Source organism: Atheta coriaria, unplaced genomic scaffold (assembly GCF_025399875.1).
Source record: "Atheta coriaria isolate IRGN ID8LTWV9N9 unplaced genomic scaffold, Caltech_Dcor_3.1 hic_scaffold_6_pilon, whole genome shotgun sequence".
Taxonomy (NCBI): domain Eukaryota; kingdom Metazoa; phylum Arthropoda; class Insecta; order Coleoptera; family Staphylinidae; genus Dalotia; species Dalotia coriaria.
The window spans coordinates 268,614-284,447 of NW_027045448.1; the positions used below are offsets into that span (position 1 = coordinate 268,614).

At 34.3% G+C, this 15,834-nt stretch overlaps 2 protein-coding genes and 2 long non-coding RNA genes across 6 annotated transcripts; 2 read left to right on the top strand and 2 right to left on the bottom strand.

Annotated features, from left to right (window-relative positions):
* Window positions 1-379: 379 nt before the first annotated feature.
* Window positions 380-868, bottom strand: LOC135793900 (uncharacterized). The gene is made up of 2 exons (XR_010548743.1): window positions 517-868; window positions 380-452 (listed from the first exon to the last, which is right to left on the bottom strand). It is a non-coding gene; the product is annotated as an uncharacterized lncRNA (long non-coding RNA).
* A 926-nt stretch (window positions 869-1,794) lies between these two features.
* Window positions 1,795-9,992, top strand: Nak (Numb-associated kinase). 2 transcript variants are annotated; one of them, XM_065303929.1, is made up of 10 exons: window positions 1,795-1,929; window positions 1,993-2,111; window positions 2,179-2,424; window positions 3,076-3,279; window positions 3,567-3,699; window positions 3,759-3,862; window positions 3,935-4,590; window positions 4,649-4,944; window positions 5,005-5,124; window positions 7,750-9,992. In XM_065303929.1, the coding sequence occupies exons 1-10, from the start codon at window positions 1,812-1,814 to the stop codon at window positions 9,264-9,266; spliced, it is 3,513 nt and encodes a 1,170-aa protein (XP_065160001.1). In that variant the 5' UTR covers window positions 1,795-1,811; the 3' UTR covers window positions 9,267-9,992. The 2 variants fall into 2 exon arrangements, with proteins under 2 accessions (XP_065160001.1, XP_065160002.1); XM_065303930.1 differs by having other exon boundaries at window positions 1,811-1,951; window positions 2,053-2,111.
* On the bottom strand, window positions 9,984-10,650 carry LOC135793128 (uncharacterized). The gene is made up of 2 exons (XR_010548522.1): window positions 10,530-10,650; window positions 9,984-10,280 (listed from the first exon to the last, which is right to left on the bottom strand). It is a non-coding gene; the product is annotated as an uncharacterized lncRNA (long non-coding RNA).
* On the top strand, window positions 10,541-14,297 carry LOC135793127 (uncharacterized). 2 transcript variants are annotated; one of them, XM_065303931.1, is made up of 7 exons: window positions 10,541-10,799; window positions 10,866-11,081; window positions 11,141-11,236; window positions 11,297-11,456; window positions 11,523-11,537; window positions 11,609-11,898; window positions 11,952-14,297. In XM_065303931.1, the coding sequence occupies exons 1-7, from the start codon at window positions 10,744-10,746 to the stop codon at window positions 12,472-12,474; spliced, it is 1,356 nt and encodes a 451-aa protein (XP_065160003.1). In that variant the 5' UTR covers window positions 10,541-10,743; the 3' UTR covers window positions 12,475-14,297. The 2 variants fall into 2 exon arrangements, with proteins under 2 accessions (XP_065160003.1, XP_065160004.1); XM_065303932.1 differs by having other exon boundaries at window positions 10,638-10,799; window positions 11,625-11,898.
* Window positions 14,298-15,834: the final 1,537 nt, after the last annotated feature.

The following is a 15,834-nucleotide window of genomic DNA, read 5'->3' on the forward strand; positions in this document are numbered from 1 at the left end:
TATATTCAACTACATTATTTAATAATTACAATATAAATGTTTAACAATTAATTAACAAACAAGCAAATATAAGATAACTTCAAATTGTTGTTCAAAAATATTTTGAATATAATTAGTGAACAAAAGAAATTATATGCGTCTCAAAATGCTTCAAAATATATTTTAATTAGAATTAAAATTAGAATTACGTCGTTATTTAATTATGCACAAATATATGTGACTATTAATGTAGAACATTTAAAGGCAACACACTGTCGGTAATACCTTAATTTTTGTATATTAGAGTACATGGTTTCGACTCTTGGATTATTTTTGAGTAAAAATAAAGGAATTAAAGGAATTGGTATAACCTATACATATAGGCAAAAGAAAATATTAATTGTCTTATTATTGTGTCATTTAGATTTATTTATGCATGTGGTTTACATAAATAGTGGCAAACCTTTGAATTTCTGCAAATTAAACAACAGTTTAAATGATTTGGATCACACATATACTAAAATAAATTAAACTAACTTGTTTGCTAATTTTGTCCTGGCTGGCGAGATGTACGAGTGGCGCCTTCCTGAGCTTGAACTTGCTGGGCCCCAAAGATGAGACACATTGCGCTAACGGCAAAGACGAAAATCTTGGAGAAGTTCATTGTTGACTTGTTGTTTAGTTGACTTGATGTAGTCGAATATATTGTGAAAGAAAACAGCCGCTCTTTTTATACCACTTCTAATCTTTTTCTAGAATAATTATTTCGGTAATTTATATTATTCGTTTGCTGGAATATTTAAAATAATTATATTTATCGTAAGAGACCACGCTCACGGGGTTATTATGACAGTTGGACGGTTATAGAAATATTTTTTAATGTCGAGTAAATATTAGGTGTTATTAAAATAATTATTTTGGTGATGTTATTTTTCTTTTGTTTGACTAGAAAATTAAAAACATTAAAATATTTGTAGTAAAACGTATGTTAAAAAAATAGAAAAAGATTAACGACTTTTCGAATTCCGAATGGTAAAAAATATAAACTGATCAAAGAAAAATACCATTATCTATAATCATGCATTAATTCAAGTTTCTATTCAGGATAAGAAAACAATTTTAATGTAAGGGAAATAGATAAGATAATATTGTTTTTTGAATCGTTAAAGTATATTTGGCTGGGCATTATATTTCAATGTTGAAATTACATTCTAGCACCATTTCTGAAAAAATTGAAACACACTCACGCCAAACAGAGCTAAACACTCATAACATATGTTTCAGGAGGTAAATTAAATGTCGATATCCGTGAGTTCTTAATGTTAAAGTCGCTGGATACAATTATTTTTAGGTACAAATCACGAGAAAAGAATGCCTAGAACAAGTTTTTTTTAGCAATTTTTTTATGATTTTTGAATTCAGTTTGCATATCAAATCCAATAAATAAAACAATTGTGGTGTTCGTTTATAGGCAACTCAAATAACTTATGCGAGCGCCATCAAATAAGAACAAACCGAATTAAACCAACAAAATGGCCTAGTTTTCCGTCAGCTGTAAGCTGTCTCTCGGAAAAGTCGTCGAATGTCGTTAAATGAACGTCATTAAAAACTCCAACAGTAGCAGAACCCACTTCACAAATATTGATAGCCTAGATTATCGTCGATCGTGGATTATCATGAGCCGAGAACAGTGCGCTGCGATCGTTGCATCGTTCGTCGCCAAATCACACGATTAGAGCGACGTCGGGCAGGCCTATCAGCAAGTGCGGAACGGTATTCCTCACCAATGTGAAACCTCCTCAGTGTAGCCATTCCAAATTAAGGCCAACAAGATGAAGAAGTTATTCTCCAAGATCGACAACAGCACGTCGAAAGAGACTGGCAACTGTGTGGGCAAAGCATTCACAGTTGGTAGGGTCACAGTCAGTGTGGAAGAAGTCCTTGCTGAAGGTAAACCACCCTGCACACCACTCTATTTCACATAAATTAATTTATTTTAATTTTGTTTCAAAGGTGGTTTTGCAATTGTTTACCTGGTGAAGGGCAACAATGGCACCAGGTATGCCCTCAAACGAATGTATGTGAATAATGAGCAGGACCTCAATGTGGCCAAGAGAGAAATACAAATAGCTGTATGTTTTATTTTAACTAATAATGTGCAAGATTTTAATACTAATTTATTCCTCATGTATATTACAGAGTAATTTAAGTGGGCATAAAAATATTATTGGATATGTTGATTCAAGCCTGACTGCAACTGGAGGTGGGGTTTACGAGGTGCTATTGCTGATGCCTTATTGTCAGAACAGTGTGCTGAGTCTAATGAGAGCAAAGGGTAAGGCTACATTCACTGAACAGGAGATCCTGGGAATGTTCTGTGACACTTGTGAGGCTGTGTCTAGGCTGCATCACTGCCAAACACCTATCATACATAGGGATCTCAAGGTAATAATAGATAAACAAGTTGCAAGACACTTATTTTTACACTTCATCAGATGGCAAAATGTGTTTATTGTTGTGTTAAATTTCATTACATTGCATGGAACACAAAAATAACAAGTTTTTTTTTTTCATGTTATATGTTCATACTTTTGCATGTATTTGTCAAAAATGTATGAGCCGCGTTGTACTCTTTGTATTCGGTTTTTAACAAGTTCTCTAGTTTTATCAATATTCCGTTGAGCTTGCTCACCACAGCATTGAGATCTGTGGATTGTTTTTCTTTAGATCTTGTAACACCTAAAGAAGATGGCCTTTTGGCTGTAGTTTTAGTCCTACTTTTAGTCTGCTCCTTTTTCTTATGATGTTTGCTTCTATTTCGATTTTTCTTGATTAGGTTAACACGAAACTCAGTGTAAGGTACGCGACTCTTGCGTTTTTTCCTTGTCGTAGGTATTTCATGGCAGATCACTCGTTTTGTTCGTGTTAAGTTAGAAAAAGACTTATTTGACTCGTTCTTGTTAACATCGCTGGTTTTTGCGCGTAATTTACTCATAGTCCTTCTTATTTACTAAAAATTTAGATATACTCGTGAATTTTGACGTTAATTTATTTATAAATTATTGTCATGTTGATTATATTCGGTTTTGTTTTTAGGTGGAGAATATTTTAGTAAGCGAAAATGGCAATTACGTTTTATGCGACTTCGGCTCGGCAACGGGTCGCGTACTCAATCCAGGAACTCAGGGTGCTAGTGTGATCGAAGAGGAAATAAAGCGTTACACCACACTGAGTTACCGCTCGCCCGAAATGGTCGATATGTATTGTGGCAAGCCTATTACCACGAAAGCTGACATCTGGGTATGTATTTAATATGCACAATTTGTTAGTCATTGTTACTAATTAATTACTCGAAACCTATTGACATAGAAGTATTCAACGTACAGCAATAGATGCTAAAATGGTTGGTTATAATTTTTCGATTTATTGATTTCTGAAGAAATCATTAATATCAATCAATTGGTGTTCGAGTAAATAATAATTATATGAATAGATATATCGCACTTGTCGCGTCTCGACACGGTGGCGACTATTGAATAGATCCATCAAAATATGACAATTATAACAATCATCGTTATTGTTTACAGGCCTTGGGTTGTCTACTATATAAGCTGTGCTTTTTTACTTTGCCTTTCGGAGAAAGCACGCTGGCTATTCAAAGTGGTAACTTTTCTATCCCAGACAGTTCGAAATATTCTAAAGGAATGCATCAATTAATTCGTAAGTTAAACATCATACCTTACACAATATTGATTATTATGTGCAATTGTTTATTTTAGGATACATGCTAGAAGTAGACCCTGTTAAACGTCCAGATATTTATCAAGTTTCTAGTGTAGCATTCCATTTACTTGGGAAAGACAATCCAGTCACAAATTTAATGGTAACTTTTCTATTTTTCTACTTTTAATTGTTAAACAGTTAATATTAATCAATATTTGTTTCTTTGGTTTAGAAAACGCCGACTCCGAACATTGATGAATTACCAGTGCCGCAGTTTGAGGCAGAAGCAAAGAAAACCCAAATCAAAGTAACGGCAAAACCGCAAGTGTCGTCAGTAGCCGAAGGCGGCACCAGCGTGATGCCTCGTCAACGACCGAAAGGAAACACAACTCAACCATTGAGCATCGCGTCCATTCCGCTTACGCTCAGCCCGAGTCCTACAACGATTAAAAAATCCCAGAGTCCAGTGGCTATTCCCGAACCGGCACCCAAACCGATTCCGCCAACTACCACCACGCCCTCCTCTTCGACGGCAAACGCTAACACCGCCGCTCCAGCATTCCCCCAAAGTAACCAAAGCTTCTCACCAGCATTCCAAAATAACCAAAACTTCTTTCCTAGTCAAGAGGGGCCTGAGAAGGACTTTGATAATTTGTTCGCGTCGTCCGCGTATCCCGATCCATTTAAAGATGGCGGTGAGGAGAAATCATCACCGATTAGTCCTGAATTTAGCGGCAACGGCAACAAATCGGTCGTCGGCGGGTTGAAGGGACCAGCGGAGTCTTCTAGTCAATGCATCGTCAGTTCCAACACGCCGCCGGCATCCCCTGTACTCTCTGCGCCGAGAGGTCACCGCCGAAATATGAGCGATACAACTGCATTCAACAAGTATTTTATGCTAGATTTTAAATTATGCTAAATATTTATTTGTAATTTGCATTTACAGAGTGTATGCGACTGAGACATCACAGTTTTTAGCACCGTTTGAGTCGTCAATGAAGCAGCGCGCGGGTCCCGCTGCTGAAGACTCTCCGGTCGAGGAGGTATCCAGCGCACCTAAAGCGCAAGCAGGTATATCTGCCTCTACCACAGACGTATCGCGTCCTATTGAGCCTGATAATCGCTCACTATCGGCCGATGTCGCCGATTGGAATCCTTTTGGCGAGCCGCCCTTCAGTCAAATCACGGAGGACCACATTTTCGGTGCAGAGTTTGATAAGATACGTCGTGGAAGTCAAAGTAGTAAGTTCCTCACTTCTACAAAAAAGATTATAACTAAATTCACTTCTATTTTATTATTAGGCATTCAGGGTGTGAAGTCACGTGAGAGCCTCGTCATGTCCTTGTCGGAAGACCCCTTCGGAAGCGCACCGTTCAGTCTTCCAGTAAAAAATAAAAATAAGAGCGGATTCCAAAGCACAGGTAACGAGTCTTAACTATTTCACGATACTACAAACTACACAAACCCCACATTGCTAAACATAAACATACCTAGCGCAACCAAAACAGTCAGCAAGATTAACAAAGATGAACGCATGACAATATTTACCGAACAACTCAGCCGCTTATTTTTTGATTGCGATATTTTTATTCTGTAGATAGGAATCGAGGCGAATGATTTATTTGACAAAATTGTATTTTTATTACTTATATTATGCTAGGGAGTGGACAGAGTCGCATCTAAGACAGTTCGAATTGAGCGCCTATTCATTAATTTGCTACTACCTACAAAGACAAGTTGTGATGCAATTTTAAAGAGTTACTAAAGCTTGCAAGTTGATGGTACTTATTACTTGTTGATGATTTCAGTGGATGTGTTGCATTAGCAGTTTGAGTTTACTTTGCTTACAGCTTATCACTTCATTTTTTATAGCATGTGTTTATACTTCAACCGCACGAACAATTTAATCTTATGTGTATAGTGGTACAGAATACGGCATTGAAAGTATCATTTTTGGAACGCGCACGAAATATAATAATTGGCTTTGTGACAAAATATTGATGTTTAAAGATTTTTATTTAAACTATGATTTTCTTACAAACCCAAAATTTGTACTTGATGCATGGATTCGCGTTTAAAAGGTATTCTTTCAATGCACTACTTTGTAACAAGTTGTAGCTCTCGCGAACAAAGCAAGTGAAACTATTTTTATTGATTTCTCTACTATAGATAGCATCTAAGTGAAGAAATTGCCTAAGCACCAACTGCACCAGCCTGCACATTATTTATGTTAATACACGGTTTCTTGACAATTCATTATTGTGATAGCAAATTCAATTTGAACTGTTAATGCAATAACATGGGTGCATCAATATATTACAAACATCATTCCAACTTTTACCAGATAGCGAAATTCTATATATACTCTAGCGTGCTAGCTTAGCTAAAATCATATACAAATATATATATAAAACTATATAAATATTATTTTCAAATACCTAGTCAAAATTAACAATGTATTTACATCCGTAAGAAAAATAGACAAGTTTGTTATAGTTCACGTAGCAGTTGAACAAGTTGAACGTTTGAAAATTGACGGTTCCACATACTTTCAAATACGAATGAAGAAACAAAAGAAACGAGATATATATATTATACATAAAGTTTACAATAAATTTAACTATATATATTACATGTACAATATGTACATAAACATGAATGGCGTGATGATATAGGTATGATAGGAGAGCGTTCGGTCTAAAGTTGCGCATACTCATTTTTAGACGGGGCGCTGACAGACTGTACGATACTTGATATATTCTTGATTACCATATTGAAATTGCACAAATTTATGAATGTAGCTGTTGTCGACATTGCATAATACCTAATTGAGAATTTCAACGGTGAATAACTAGCGGAACTAAGACCAATAATAACGAAAGTGATGTATTATGTAAATTACAATAAACAGCAACAAATGCTTGTGATATGATGTGTAGTAAAAAGTGTAAAAAGCGATGGAGGTAACTGCGAATACGTTGCGATTGTGTTGCGCGCGCATGATACATGTTCAGCAAATTGGTATTCTGGTTGTGTTGGACATATAAAATAACCAACCAGAGTATTACTTCTTGTTTAGTTGTAATTATATTGTAATTATGCTTGTACTAACTCTAGCTGATTTAATTTGCTTGTTTTCTTTAGCTTGCAATACACTTTTCAGTCCAATAACAATCGATATTTCTACTGATACGGAATTATTAACAAAATGCTACAAACTGTTTGTACTACTAATATAAAGAGGAACAGCATTTTTAGATTGATAATTCTAGTGCATGAATAATAACAAGATGATATTTTGAAATCGTAACTGAAAGTTCCTTCCGCCACTCACCCGGTGATTTATTTTGATTTTATTAATTCACACTACTCTATTGACAATGATGATGATTGCATGGCACTTTATAATTACTACTCTATCGATAAACTTACTATTCTTCCGTAACTGTAAATTTAAGTCTAGTGTGATTTTGCACTACGATTAACGATTAGGTGCAGACACTAATTATGTTTCAGCTATTTCGTAGAGCAAGTTAAACATTTAACAAATCTATTGTCAGATGTATAGCAGGCCGACACTGATACGCAAAATCTATATTGTGCAACCGAAAGCAAATCAGTACCCAAAGAGTTTTAATTTGTATTATGAATATATAAATACTTGTGATTGTAAATTGTGAGCAATAAAGTTGCTTCATGTTACAATAATTGTTATGTATGTATTAAACTGTTCCTATACTTTACTTCTAATTTTATTTTTTAATAATTTTCGTTGTAAGTTTACTTTCCGAATCTAAAAATGGCTGTTCCGAACTACTTGGTGGTGGGTTTAAAGCGCGACGATTTGCCACACATCATATCATTCATGCTTTCTTGCAGCTGTAAATGTTATCGTTCGTTTAGTGACCGTTACGATGTAAATCATCAATTAGTTGTTGGTGTCGATACACACAGCCTTTTTAGAGATTTGTGTTGCGTTCGTTTTTGGTTTTTATGTTGATTTTGTGTTCAAGATTTGTTGTCATTTATGTTTGTTTCAAATCCAGCAAAGGCGGCTGCTTCCGCACCGGGAAATAATAATAGCGACGCTGCGAATTATAAGACTTTAAAACCGAATAGCATCGAGAACTATTCGAATGGAGAAGAAGCTGAAGCAGTTGTGGTTGCGTCGCCTCTGTTCACGAAGGCTCCCATTGAAGATCGTTCGAAATATGAGAAACTAACGCAGAACTCATTTTATGACTACGTTAGTTCGGACAATTCGTCATCGGACACCAACGATGATGGTGTCGCAAGAGAACAAATTAAGAAAAAGCGTCGAAACAAAGCATTGCCTACCAAACTGGGGGAGATTACCTTAATGAAGAATTTCAACAGGGAGAAAAAAGTCTTAGAACATTGCGAATCTATAGAAACTGATGACTCCATTGGTTCAGCGAGTGATTTGAGGGATGCTGAAGAAATGGACGACAGTGCCGAATTACGTGTCGATAATGAAACTATCAGTGATGTACAGACATGTGGTTCATCAGCTTATCACGCCGAGTGCGAAAGTTTAACAATGCACGATGATGACGGCGCGCCTCGAATAAGTAAGACTGTTATCCCTGAGGAGAAGTATGTAGAAGAGGAAGATATGCTGTTTGTGGGCCATCAATACGGGGAGAAACCTTTGTTACTGGATGATGAGCTCGATTCTGATTGTGAAGTTAAGTATGAAGATCACAAGTGGTCCACGAGCAAAATGAATACAAAATGCATGTGGATTGAACCGTCCAGCAGCTTTGAGGAGTCCGACGTGTTTGCCCTAGCGCCATTTAATAAAATACCAAACAAGCGAAGAGAGCCACCACCGTTGAAAATGATTTCGAAACCGCGCGCACCCAGTCCAGTGAAGTCAAGCACGCCGCTCCAGTTGGATGACTTGGCATCAAAATCAAGCAGACTTAATCCTTTCCTAGAAGACAAATTTAATAACGAAGTGCCACCAAACGGTGTTGAAATACCTGGGGCGGTTACTTCGCTGCCTGCTGCATTACCTCGCCCGTCCGCTGCAGTCAATTATAACAAATTCTTTACTGACTTGGATAATTTCCCAAGTAACCACAGCCAATCAAAAGTCACCATGTCGTTGGACTTGACGAATCATCCGCCGCCCACTACAAATGAAATAAAATTCCCAAAGATTCCTATTCAGATTTCACAGACTCATTCGTTGGATAGGAAAGTAATGCCGTCCGAGGTATTTCATAGTTTCGAAATGGAAGCCACCAACAATGTCCCCAAGAAGGATAAAAAAGAAAAGAAAACTAAATACGTCCTGATGGATTCCAAGACGGAGAACAACAGTGATGAGAAAAAGAAGCGGCCTTTTAGGAAAACGCCTAAGAAATGTGATACTGTTCACGGTGGCTTTAGCAACATGAGTTTTGAAGATTTTCCCTCCGATGATAATGAAGTGCGTCCGCAAAACATCGTGGCACCTTTTGAAGTAATACGGACGCCCGAGGACACCGAGAAAAAGTTTGGCAGCTTGAAACGAATGAGTAATCCGTTTTCCTAGGAGTTCTTTTGGCTTGATTGCAGTATTGTCTCGAACATTCTTTTTTACATATAGTATTTATTATACATTTGGCTATGCCACCATCACGATAGTGATATTGCATTTAATGTTAGAGTGGTAGGTTTTTGGCAAGTTAACGGAAGTAATTTTTAATCAAGGAACATGCTATCTTATTTATTCTCGCTTTGATTATCACCTTGTGATATGTGACAACATTGTTGTTATCAATTATTCCTATCAGCTAATTTAAATCCGTCTGGAAAAAAATGTAGACAGGAATCCTATAGTCATGTGCCTTGGACATTATTACGGAAACTATCTTTTGCTATTTTGTTATCAAGAGAATATTGATATATCTTATGGAGATTCTGATTCAGGATACACGCAACCAAAGCTAGTTTTTGGTAAACTACGAATTATATACTTGTTATTGCTCCTAATATATATAATATGTTTATGACGTTATAAAAACTTTAGGTTTAAGTAGAAGTTCGTATTTATTATTTTTCGTTATTATGCAGCTGCTAACAAATATTTCTACGTAACGTATGAAAAGTTATGAAAATGAAACATTCCCTCCTGATATTATAAACCATTTTGTTTTTCGTTGTTACGATTGATATGATTATTTCCATATTTATCTTTATTAATTTTACATATTATCACCTTTTGTACCGTTTGCAAATGCTTTTTGTTGGTAATTTTGAAATACATGTATTATTATTATTATTATTATTTGACTAAATCAATTAATAATACATACATTCACAACTATATTCTATTCATTTATGATGTAATCTCACAAATAAATGATCAGCATAAAATAAGGCATTTTTTGATTAAATAAGATTCAGGATTATAGATAACATATATCTGAAGCTTGATTTGGTGGTAACCCAATTATCACTGGGCATTCATTTCGGCATTGATTGTATTCTGAAAATATGCCTGCAATTTCTTGGTTTCAAATCAGGATGATCATTTGTTGGAATTAGGAATCTAATGACATAAAATCTAAAAAAAATGTCTGTCATTCACTTTTTACCATATTCCTGCATTCTACGAAAATATAAAATAAAGTAAACTCTGTTTCTTGCACTTTTGTAACGTTTTCAGCAGGATGCGTGGATGATTGAACAAGCAAAGTGGTCAAGCAAATGAAAACACCGCCAGCTCCGCAGGTTGTTAACACAAACAGCTAATTTGCCAGAAAGTTTAGAAAGAGGAAGATAAATAGAACGTTTTATGTCATCCGATGCTTACCCCTTGATAATTTTAACAGCCATATTTGTAATTTCTAATAATACATAATCAGTACTACTACAAATAGTAAATATCGAATTACGCGTTATATTGTATAACACAGATTGCGAATTTAGGTTACTAGTGAGCAATCTGCCTAAAACCCAATCTGCCATTGTATCACAAGACACGATTTGGGTGATCCCAAGTTAAGTTTGTTCAAAATAGTTTTACAATGAAGACTCGTTTTTGCGTCGTTTGTAACAATAAAACAACAAATGTTCTTCACTCGTACGTATTGACGCATTCATTTTTAATAACTATGTTTCTGTAACCAAACAATAATCTTTCAAGCAGTGTTCCTGTTGGAAATTTAGTAATGAGAAAATTATGGATTGATTTTATTGATAGTTGCGCTCCAAATGACGGTTTGAATTTTGATCGAAAATCACGAATTTACGTTTGCTCCCAACATTTTATGGACAATGATTACAACATTGGGGGAACAGGAAAACGCTATCTGAGGCATGATGCTGTTCCTAGTATTATCTGCAGTACCATTGAAACAAATCGGTGACAATGCTGAAATTAATGTTTAAGAGTTTGCAAATTACTAATATTTTCATTTCTAGAGAAGAATATATTTATGATGAGGTGGAAGTAAAGGAGCAAGAAATTATTTTAAATCTTGAAGATGACAACATTGCCAATGTTGCAACTGTTTCTTTGTACAATAACATTTAATTTATTTTTAATAAGAGTAAAAAATTAATATTTATGTGTTGCAGTGAAACTGAACAAGTAATAACATCATCTGCAATTGTAGAACCAACTGAAGACAATCAGTCAATTAAAACTATTAGAGATGTAAAGAAATGTAGCAATAAAATGGTTTTAGCCATTGAGAAGCTTAAAAACGAATTTATGCTAGAACGACGTTCGTTGAAGGTTTGTGGATTTTTATTAGGTTTTATAATACGAAATCTAATTAATTCTTATTCATTATGTTAACAGGAAGCAGCATCTGAGGCAAGTATAGTTTATTTTTCAATTCCTGAGGATTCAAATAATACTTTATTAAAAACATGCCAATGAAATAGTGTTTCGCACATAAAGGCTTTGTCTATATTCAAGCGTCGGGTGTCCGCAAAAACCGCGAAGGAAAATGCATCAAATATTTGCGTTGTCGGCGATACCGTGAACCATGGCACTGTATCGGCACCGCCATCGTATACCTAAAAAGCGGCAAAGTAATTGTTAATACTCCCGAACATAATCACGGCCCAGAAGACGCATATCAAGAGGATAAGGAATTTCGTCAATTTCTTAAATACATCGCATTACGCATTCCGGGAACCACAGGGCAATTGTATAAATGCGCAGCAAAGCAGTAAGTTTGATTGATTTATATCTTATTTTCTTATTAAAAATTGGTTTTCGCAGTTTTCCGAACGCAGCAACACGGATAACACTTAAACGAATACGTGCAAGCATGACGGCATGGCGTAGAGCTTTTATTTCACCGAACGTTATCAAAAACAAACGTACGAAGAAAGTTTTAGATAATAACATGAAGTATGTTATTGAAGTTAACGATCAGACATCGAATATTCCGCCGTTAGTTTATTATAAAACGGATGCACTTACACAAGTTATAACGAAAACGAAACAAACTGTATTAAATAATGAACCAGAAGACCATGATTACTCAGTTAAAGCCACGGATGTTCCATCATTGCAAAGTTGGTTACCAAGTTTGCCCGACACAGAAATAGGCAGTAGTTGCAAACATGTTAAAAGGTTATTGGAGTGTAAAATATGTATAAAGAATAGGATTAATCATACGTTTTCCTGTGGACATATGACTTGTGGTACTTGCGCAGCTAAAATATATAATTCGCTAGCGAAATGTCCGGTCTGCCAAGAGACGTTTACAACAGAACCGCATATTTTACATTTTGAATAAATTCATATAAGTATTGAACAAAAGATTGTCAGTATTATTGAAGATGTGGTTACTTTAGTACGGAGATGCACGATTGACACGAGTTAGTACGACGTCACTGCATTCAATTCAAACTCGAAAACCGTTATTTTGTTGCATGCGTTTCTAACCTGCGTGAGTAGTTTTTTGGACAATTTACTGAATCAAAAACTTTACTCATTTGTGTCTATTAGTTTCTATAATTTCTATAAACAATGGACGAAAATATTATAAGCATGCTTCGAAGGGATTTGAATATCGACTTTCAAAGATATCGTAAGAATCCAACTGAACATGAAACAATTTCGATATTTACTTACTTGATAAATATTATACGACGAAGTGATCCAGACACACCACGAACCGTACCACAGATATATCGTGATGTAAACTACCTATTGGGAAAGTTAAACAGTTCGGTGAAAGTTTGCTTTGCGGAATTGCTAGAGCCCACTCAGGCAACAGTTATGGCAGTTTCCATATTGAGTATGCATGTTAGCAAGCAGAATTTTCTACTCACTGGAGTACATCCCAATTTTCTATCAAAGATTGATAGGGTTCAAGAGAAAATTAATCTGCTTAAAGAATCTGAAGAAGAGTTGCGGCAGCTTAAAGAAGAGCTTTCAGCAAATGATGATATCCACACATTGAAACATTTAGCTCTAGAAGAAGATGCACTAATACTGCAGGATAAAAGAAATCTGGAAACAGAACAAGAGAAACTTGAAAACAAGTTAACAACACTGAAATACAAGCAGGACAAGAATAGTTTGTTAGAGGTTCAAATTCAAGGAGTTAAGGCTGAACTTGACACATTTGAGAAATTTTATGAAAAAGAAACCCAGCAACACAAGGTAATTTCATCATATGAAAGCAAAGCATGGCAAGTGGAAGCATTGAATGAAGAGATTAAGAAATTAGAAAGTGTATCAAACACAGCTCCATTTCCTGTAGGGTTGGATACTCAGATTATAACAACTCTACAGAAACTTTCCGAAAACATTACACACACTTTGGATGCTTTTGCTGAGAATGATGAATTGAGTGGGGCTTGTTTTGAAATACAGAAAAAGATTACAAATTTACTGAAACAAATTGATGAAGTGCATGCCAGAAAAGAAGATCATATGAATGATAATTCAAACATCAAGGATCTAGATTTGGCATTGAAAGAATCAAACTGCAAGAAAGCCGATTTACTCAAGTGTAAAAAAGGAGTTTATAATCTATATTGTGAAAAACTAGCGCTCGATGAGAAAATCAAAAAGTTGGAGGAGATTCAAGACGAAAATGAGGCCACTTTGCATACTATTAGTGAATGTTGTAGTAAAACCTGGGAAAACAACGGAAAACATTATACATAAGATTATATTGAATATTTAATGTAAAATTTATTCATAATATTGTTATACTCACGAATTATGTGGATCTCTGCAATTAATATTACATTGAATAATATTCCACAAATAGCATCAATTGATGACCAAAGTATGTATTTCATGACATCAAATTAAAAATAATTCATCAACATATCACTCCATCAACAATTCAGTTGTAAAATTACAAAATACAAATATGTTACGAACACGGATAATCACAATCATAACATAAAAAACATCAACAAATAAATTATATATGTACATTCACAGTCGGAAATGTTAATTTAAAAAAATACAATCGTAAATTTTATGATTATTGCTTTCATAGTATAATTATTCGCATCAGCATATCAGCTAAATCTAGTAAATACGAGAAAATAAATTCGTTTTTGTATAATTTCAATAAATATATTATAATTTCGTAAATATGCATTTCCTCTCATTGAGATCTGTACGAAACTTGTGATGAGATCGAATGATACGAGTGTATTCAGTAAAGCAGGTACATTTTGATACGAAATTCGAAAATAATACAAAAACTGATTGGAAAAAATATGATATATGTGTGTTTAGTTGTTTGTAATAATTACTTTCAGCGAGTGTGACTAGATTCAGCTTTTGATTAATATTTGTCTTTCATGTTACGTACTAAATTAGCAAATATAAATGTATCGATTAACAAATACAGCACTATATAGCAATATAAAGCGAGAAAATAGCTTCACAAGCAAAGCGCAAGTATACTTATATAAGCAATTCCAATATAAATATATATATTTAATATAATTCCGTATTGTGCGGGTTGTTTCTAGTCCAACAACACCCCATCGTAAATTGAACTAAAACTAATAGGAAGCGGTTTCTTTCACTGAATTATTGTGTTTAAATAGTGACTTAACCAATAGACAGGGTGTAGAGTAATTAAAGCAAGTAGCAATTGACGTTTTCGTTACAAAATACAAAATATTCAATTGTTCAGTTGAAAAAGTTCGCAAATTGTTTTGGTTGTTTGATTCGAAACAAAGCGTCGTTTATATTTTATCAAATTTCATTATCAAAATTATAACACTCTACCACACAGAGTGCATATCAACATTTGCAATGGTACAATCGAGTATTAAACGCATATACATAGTTCACAAATAAGTTTATGATTTTTTACAACCACAAGTTCGTTTTGACTTTATTACATTAATAAGCACTTGTTGGATATAATTTATACGTTGTGATGTTTGTACATCACATGCAGTTTTTATTATTTTCCATCATGTTTATCAGTCTTTGTGTGTGTGTATGTTTTTCTTGCATGTTGAAAGCCAATTTAGGTGTAATTTGTTAATTTGATTTTTGTTTTTATTTTGTTTGGTTGTAACTGGCAAATAAATTAAATGCTATTCGTGTTAATGTTGAATGATGCGTTTTGCATTGTCAGTCTAATCTGATTTTAAAAAAAACGTTCTAATGTAATGTGAAAATATTCATTTTTTAGTTTTAATTTATTAATAATTCAAAAAGAAATATTTGCCTAATAATAAAATTATAAAGAATTTAAGTTAAAGTTTACCAAATTACTTGAAATTTTTTTTATTGAAATTGCTTTGTAACTTTATATCAAATTTTGTTATTCACAAAATTGGTGCATATTAGGCACCGAATTTAATAGAGAACAGATTTACTCAAAAAACATCTTAGTTTTTGGGTAATTAAATTAATAAATTAACTTTTCAAGCATTATTTTCACGTCACATTAGAACCACACTAATTTATAAATAAAAGTTGATCTATATGACTTTATAAATGTGTCTGTGTGTTCATGTGTGCTACTTATATTAATTTAGTAGTGTAGTTCAATTAAAAAACTATATGTAGGCACTGGTATGATGTACATTATACAATGTTCACTTTTACTTATTTGTTCACAATTTCATTATCATGTTAGAGTATTCACAACACTTGTTTAATC